The 8,038-nt window shown below is 37.3% G+C and overlaps 2 protein-coding genes across 2 annotated transcripts; both read left to right on the top strand.

Moving 5' to 3' along the window:
* The first annotated feature begins 465 nt into the window (after positions 1-465).
* On the top strand, positions 466-1,383 carry LOC136810810 (uncharacterized). The gene is made up of 2 exons (XM_067067400.1): positions 466-700; positions 746-1,383. Exons 1-2 carry the CDS (start codon positions 466-468, stop codon positions 1,381-1,383), a joined length of 873 nt encoding a protein of 290 aa, XP_066923501.1.
* Positions 1,384-1,558: 175 nt separating this feature from the next.
* Positions 1,559-3,310, top strand: LOC136810811 (uncharacterized). Its single transcript, XM_067067401.1, has 3 exons — positions 1,559-1,778; positions 1,960-2,676; positions 2,805-3,310. The coding sequence occupies exons 1-3, from the start codon at positions 1,559-1,561 to the stop codon at positions 3,308-3,310; spliced, it is 1,443 nt and encodes a 480-aa protein (XP_066923502.1).
* The last annotated feature ends 4,728 nt before the right edge of the window (positions 3,311-8,038 follow it).

The raw sequence follows: 8,038 nt of genomic DNA on the forward strand, positions 1-8,038 counted from the left end.
ATAAATGATTCCGTCACAGTCGATGGACAAAATCACCATCAATTGCCACCCTCCCACTTGATGGCTGACCAACACACCGTTTGCAACCAAATCGACATATCGCCTGAAGGTCTACAACCAACAAGTTTCATCGCCTCGCAAAGAACACCAAAGATGAGAAGACATCCTCCATTCGGAACAAAAACTTCAGAAGCTTGGATATGTAGATTACGTCAAAAATCTATCAAACAGAATCTCAACAAATCCTCAAAGAATCAACTTACCAGAATTCATCCATGGCGTGCCGTTTGGAAGGAAGAGGTCGGTGTCAACGCCATGCAGAGTGGTATTCGACGCCTCAATGCCACGACACAGGATTCTCTCTGAATGACATCTTGGCAAAAGGACGCAACAGTATGAATCGATTGGTTATATATTGTGCGGTGGAGGTGCCACTCTGTGGTATTCCACACTGATGTACAAAAAATGTATAACTCCATCAAATTGGACCAATGTCACTGGGGACTCCAACGATATCTCTGGCAAGACTCACTGGACCCTTCACAGCCCCCAGAAGAGAAGGTCATAAAAACACTCATTTATGGAATCAAGTCTAGTGGCAACCAAGCGGAGAGAGGATTGCGAGAGACAGCCCGAATCCTCAAGGACCGATATCCTACCGTCCACAAGATTGTTTCCGAAGATGTGTACGTGGACGATTGTTTGTCAGGTTCATCAGGCATGACATAAGTCCAATCAATAGCAGACGATCTAGAAGTTGCTGTCAATCACGGTGGCTTTGGCCTCAAAGGCTTCACATTTTCATCAAGACCTCCTCAAGAGTCTCTATCTGCTGATGGTCAATCGGTTGGAGTGGCTGGACTCAAGTGGTTTCCACTCAAAGATCAAATCTCTCTCGATGTGCAAGAACTCAACTTCGCCAAAAAATCACGAGGTCGCAAACCAACACTTGTATCTACGGTACCTGAGAACCTAACTCGACGACAATGCGTGGCCAAGGTAGCTGAACTCTACGACATCACTGGTTTAATCACACCGATTGTTGCCACCATGAAACTAGATCTTCACGACCTTGTCACTCGGAAATTGGATTGGGATGATGCTCTTCCCGATAACATCCGGACCATTTGGCTTGACCATTTCGATATGATGAATGAAATCAAACAAATCAAGTATCAAAGAGCCGTTGTACCAGAAGATGCTGCAAGTTTGGACATTCAGACGCTTGACTTTGGGGATGCAAGCAAAAGCCTCATTTGTGTCGCTATATATGTTCGATTCAAGAAGAAGGATGGATCATTCTCCTGTCAATTCATCTTGGTAGATCCAAACTCATTTCAGATGAATACACTCAACCACGTGCAGAGCTATATGCAGCGATGATCAATGCACACTCTGGTCATACAATCAAACAAGCCCTGAAGGATAAACACAAGTCGAGCATCAAATTTACAGATTCTCAGATCAGTCTCTATTGGATTTGTAACCTTCACCTGAATTTAAAGCAATGGACAAGAAACAGAGTATCTGAAGTCCACAGATTTACAGACACATCCCAATGGAAATATGTCAGATCAGAGGACATGATTGCAGACTTGGCACTAGAAGATGCACAGCCATCCAAGATGTCGACCAACATTCAAAGTGGATCAACGGATATGAATGGATGAGAAGCAACCCTTCAGACTTCCCAGCCAAGACTACTACTGACATCTCACTGACAGCGCAAGAGAAACAACATCTTAAGAAAGAGTCAAGAGAAGAAGTACACAAGGAAGGTATCGAATGCTACATATCCTCAACCAAGTCGATGATTCCAGAAGCCGTTTCAAATCACTACAATACTCAAATTATTTGATCGACCCCATTGGAGAAATTTCAACCATGTAATCAGAGTGATGGCTTACGTACTTAAATTCATCAATAGCTTCAAAAATTTTCACAAACCAAATCCCTCAGCTTCTACCAAGGAAAGACACCTACTCCTAAATGATGCAGATATTGAACGAGCCAAATCCTACTACTTCAAAAAGGCAACCTCTGAAGTCAAACAATTCACCAACAAAACGAAGTACAATAAAATATCTGAAGAAAAGGATGGAATCCTTTTTTATACTGGAAGAATCCTCCCAACCGATCAGATCACCGCTATTGGAAAAAACCGCCATCATGAAGGACCTAACTGCGTTAACCTTCTGTGTGCCAATTATCGACAAAATTCACCTTTGGCATATTCAATTGTACAAGAAGTTCACTGGAATCATCCTACAGCAATCCATTCTGGCATCGAAACCACTTGGCGCTATGTGCTTCAAACCTGCTACATACTTGAAGGAAGATCACTCGTAAAACAAGTTCGCTCCTCTTGTCCTCGATGTCGTTATCTATTAAAAAGGAAATTCCAAGTCATAATGGGACCACTCTCAGAAGATAACCTAAAGATTGCCCCTGCCTTCTTTGTCGCCCAGACTGATCTTGCTGGACCATTTCAGTCCTATTCAGAACATCACAAGCGCACCACTGTGAAGATCTGGCTACTCGTTTTCTGCTGCGCTACAACCACAGCTGTCAAAATCAAAGTTATGGACAGCTACAACACAACGTCATTTCTCCAAGCATTTACACGACTAGCCTGTGAGGTTGGTTACTCGAAAAAGCTTCTCGTTGATGAAGGAAGTCAGCTCGTAAAGGGTTGTGAAACAATGCAACTTAACTTCGTCGACCTACAACAGCACCTTCATTCAAAAATGAATATCGATTTTGAGACATGTCCTGTTGGTGGACATAATGTCAACGACGTGTAGAAAGAAAGATTCAGGAGATCAAGAAGTCGATCGATAAAACTGCCGGAAATCAACGTTTGTCCATTCTTCATTGGAGACACGGCATCAACAATCTCGAACTCAATCAACAATCTGCCATTAGCCGTTGGCAACTTCAAGGAGTTCGAGATGTCAGATCTGATCACCCCGAACCGCCTACTCCTCGGCCGCAACAACGACCGCTCACCGTCAGAGCCTTAACAGTCACAAATGACACCGACAAGATTCTACGAACCAACAAAAAGATCTTTGACTCGTGGTTTGAATGTTGGCTCACTTCACACGTACCAGCATTAATGGATCAGCCAAAGTGGTTCAAAAACGACAATGACAACAAGCCAGGAGACATCGTTCTTTTCACCAAGCAGGAGTCGAGCCTATCCGCAAACTATCAATTTGGAATCGTTAAGAGCATCAATAAAGGACGTGACGGAAAGATTCGGGATGTTATTGTGCAGTATCAAAATTCAACCGAAAGTCAAACGTGAGACCCATCGATCAGTTCGCTCGTTGGTTTTGATACGTGGTGTGGATGAAATAGATTTGATGAAACAATTGGATAACTCAAAAAATTAAAATTTTCTAATATATCAAAAAAAAAAAAAAAATCTTATTTTCATTCTGTTGGGGAGTGTTAAGGCATAAACCTTAGTTTTAATCCATTTTTGGTCAATCAAACACTCTCACCTTTTTCAGTGTGCAGCCATTTTGTTTGTTTTTGTGTTGGTCTGCATTTTATTTCACTTTCCCACCATTTTGGTTATTCTGCATTTTTCTGTGTTTGATAAGCTTTGGTCAGTATTTTATTCATTAATTTTATGTCAATTTGATATGCATTTCCTTTTGTTATAATTTATTTCAATTTTTCTCATAATTTATTTGGTCTGTAATTAGACTTTTTGATCTGCCTATAAATGCCACATCATCACTCAGACCTCACTTCAACAGAGACTTCAAGGAGTGAAGACCTCCTCTGACATGATGTCAACTCAAATCAAATGAAATCAATCAATAGTCTCTTTAGTTACTCACATATACAAGCACATTCAATTTTCATTTTCACACAGTTGGTGTTAGTCTTGACACACCCTGTGTTCTGCTGCCTGCTTACAGCATTCTACCTCAGGCCAGCTGGTGAGTTTTTTGTTTCTTTTCTCTGTCTCTATTTGTGGCACCTAAGTTAAGTTAAGTTAGATTTTCTTTTACATTATATTAGTACTTCAATCATTCATTTATACATTTGCTGTTTTCTACTTCTACTTTTGTTCTCATAGACTTACATCCTTTTGTACCTAAGTTAGATTATTTTATTTTCATTCATTAGACTTAGTATTTTTCAATTTTTATTTTCAGTTTGAACACTACATTACTACACATCAATAAATTAATGCACTGAACAGTGTTACAAACACGGCGTTATTGTTTATTCAATCTCATCCTGACGCTACACCGCTAGCTTTGAGGGTGGTAACGCCAAAACGCCCAATATGATCTTCCAACATAAAGCGAGTTAGTTACCGCGCAAGTTACGTCATACACTCCACCGCAGCGCACAACGAACGGTGTTTTAGTGAATTTCAATAATTACAGTCAGGCACATCCTGGCAAATGACCGGGGTGAGCATTTGCATGGGGTATTCGTCACCCAGTGTAAATGAGATAGGACGTCTCAGGCTAAAATCGTGAAAATGAATAAAAATGAACTTCAAACTGAAAAAGGGAAAAAAGGAAGAAAACTGGGAACTTTATTTTTTCGTTAAAAGTTTCTTCAATCTTCGAAGACAAAATTGACCCATGGAAAAAAAATTTCATCTATGCAGTTCTTTGAAATGAAGCAAAATATTTCCAAACCGGTTCAATTAAACTGGGTATTCGGCGCTATTACGTCACTTTCGTTTTCGACCCCGTTCATTTGCCAATGGTCGCAAGTGAAAAATACCCCGTTCATTTGCCAGGATGTGCCTGACTGAATTATAAGTAGGGTAGGGCGTCAACAGTCATTTTTGGGGCAAAGTCAGAAAATTCAAGATGTAGTGTTTTTTTATGAAAATTTAACCTATTGTGAGGCATTCTGCGCAATTTTTAAGGTCAGAAGTTCAAAATTGGCCGAACCCCCCTGGGGGTACTGATTCGCACTATAGGCAAAAATTGGAAAAAATGGCATTTTCTGGCCTTTTCAGGCCTGTAAATATGTCAAAACTATTACAAATCTTATTTTTTTCACTTGCTGTACTAAATTTTATGAAAAAACAACAAAATAATCATATTTGATTGAAAATTGTGCCCATTAGAGCCCTAAAAGAGCCGTTTTAAGCCAATTTTGGGTAGCAAAATGCTTTTTAAGGCCAATTTTGCAAGCTCATAAACTTTAAACTGATCGATTCACATGCCTGAAATTTTCAGAGATGGAAGTCTTCAATAAAGTCTTTGAGCAAAATGAATTTCAAGTTTTTCACTTTTTTCAAAAAATCATAATGGCGTCTTCAAAAATCGCTTTTTAGCAAAAAAAAAATCATATTTCTCAAAAAATAGTACTTTTTAAGGCAAGCTTCTACAAACTGAGTTTAAATCCTGACTGAAATTTTTTTGCAGTGATAGTATACTGGAGATACTCCAGGGAAATCAAAATCATTTGCGTCTGGGATGGGTCTATGTCCGCCATTATGGAAATAAAATCCCTGCTAAGAGCCATTTTTCAGCCATTTTTCAAAAATCCAAATTTGGACTGAAAAAATCTCTAAAATGTCAATAGACATGGGTCCAAATTTTCTTGCAGTGATAGTATTCTGGAAATACTACAGGAAAATCAAAGTCATCTGGGCTTGGGATTTGGGTATATCCACCATTTTGGAACTGAAATTCCTGCTAAAACGCAATATTTCAATCAAAAATGCAATTTTTGACTCAAAAAATCTTAAAAATTGCAATAGACATGAACCTAAAATCTTTTTGCAGTAATAGTCTTCTGGAAATACTCCAGGGAAATCAAAATTGTTTGGGTTTAGGATTTGGGTATATCCGCCATTATGGAATTGAAATAGGTGTTAAAACTGGCTAAAATATACAACGTTTCAAGCAAAAACCCCGTTTTTGAACAAAAATTGCTCTAAAATGACAATAGACATGGACCCAAATTTTTTTGCAGTGATAGTCTTCTGGAAATACTCCAGGGAAATCAAAATTGTTTGGGTTTAGGATTTGGGTATATCCGTCATTATAGAATTGAAATATGTGTTAAAACTGGCTAAATTGCAACATTTCAAGCAAAAATATTATATTGACTTAAAAACTGCTCTAATATGGCAATAGACATGAACCTAAAATCTTTTTGCAGTGATAGTGTTCTGTAAATACTCTAGGGGTAAAAACTATTCAGGTATAACATGCTTCTGGGACCGCAATTTTTAAACTAAAGCCAGTTTTAAAATGTATATAATATTTCAAGCTAAAATCTTTTTTTGACGGAACAAGTCCTGAAAATGGAAATGTAAGTGGGCTATAAAGAATTGTTGAGTGAAATGCAATTTTTTAAATAATATATTTCAACTAGTATTTCTAAATTAAAAGATTGTAAATTCACATTCTTTGCTTAATATAATATACAAAATATTTAGTCAATTATGATGTATCGGATAGAAATATGTAGCATTTTAACAGAGATTTCATTTCCATAAGGGTGGATGTAAACAAATCTCAGACTGAAATGATTTTGTTTTTCCAGGAATATTCACAGAATACTATCACTTCAAAAAATTTGGGTCCATGTCTATTGTCATTTTAGAGCAATTTTTATTCAAAAACGGGGTTTTTGCTTGAAACGTTGTATTTTAGCCAGTTTTAACACATATTTCAATTCCATAATGGCGGATATACCCAAATCCTAAACCCAAACAATTTTGATTTCCCTGGAGTATTTCCAGAAGACTATCACTGCAAAAAGATTTTAGGTTCATGTCTATTGCCATTTTTAAGATTTTTTGTGTCAAAAAATGGATTTTTGATTGAAATATTGCGCTTTAGCAGGAATTTCAATTCCAAAATGGTGGATATACCCAAATCCAAAGCCCAGATGACTTTGATTTTCCTGTAGTATTTCCAGAATACTATCACTGCAAGAAAATTTGGACTCATGTCTATTGACATTTTAGAGATTTTTTCAGTCCAAATTTGGGTTTTTGGCCTGAAAATGGCTCTTAGCAGGGATTTTATTTCCATAATGGCGGACATAGACCCATCCCAGACGCAAATGATTTTGATTTCCCTGGAGTATCTCCAGTATACTATCACTGCAAAAAAAATTTCAGTCAGGATTTAAACTCAGTTTGTAGAAGCTTGCCTTAAAAAATGCTATTTTTTGAGAAATATGATTTTTTTTTGCTAAAAAGCGATTTTTGAAGACGCCATTATGATTTTTTGAAAAAAGTGAAAAACTTAAAATTCATTTTGCTCAAAGACTTTATTGAAGACTTCCATCTCTGAAAATTTCAGGCATGTGAATCGATCAGTTTAAAGTTTACGAGCTTGCAAAATTGGCCTTAAAAAGCATTTTGCTACCCAAAATTGGCTAAAACGGCTCTTTTAGGGCTCTAATGGGCACAATTTTCAATCCAATATGATTATTTTGTTGTTTTTTCATAAAATTTAGTACAGCAAGTGAAAAAAATAAGATTTGTAATAGTTTTGACATATTTACAGGCCTGAAAAGGCCAGAAAATGCCATTTTTTCCAATTTTTGCCTGTAGTGCGAATCAGTACCCCCAGGGGGGTTCGGCCAATTTTGAACTTCTGACCTTAAAAATTGCGCAGAATGCCTCACAATAGGTTAAATTTTCATAAAAAAACACTACATCTTGAATTTTCTGACTTTGACATTTGACGCCCCACCCTATTATAAGAATATCTTATGTGCTTAAATTCAGTAAACTTTGAGTGCTTAAAATTGAGTATTAAAAAGATAAGAAGATAAAAAATGCGCTGGATAATTTTCATTGTAACAGTTTGGTCAATCATTGCTGAAAGTTTGAAAAAAAAATTCCGAGGCAAAAAAAAAACTTCAGCCAATTAGCACAGTGTGCTTATATTTACTATGTTTGCTACGTCTAGGCTAAAAAAAGTGCGAAAAGACATGAACGTCATTTTTTAATGAGTGTTGTTATGATTTTTTAGATTGCGGTTGCGTACAGGAACTCGCCAAATGTTCCTAACTGAAAGAGTGC

This window comes from Clytia hemisphaerica, unplaced genomic scaffold, assembly GCF_902728285.1.
Source record: "Clytia hemisphaerica strain Z4C2 unplaced genomic scaffold, Clytia hemisphaerica genome assembly, whole genome shotgun sequence".
Taxonomy (NCBI): Eukaryota; Metazoa; Cnidaria; class Hydrozoa; order Leptothecata; family Clytiidae; genus Clytia; species Clytia hemisphaerica.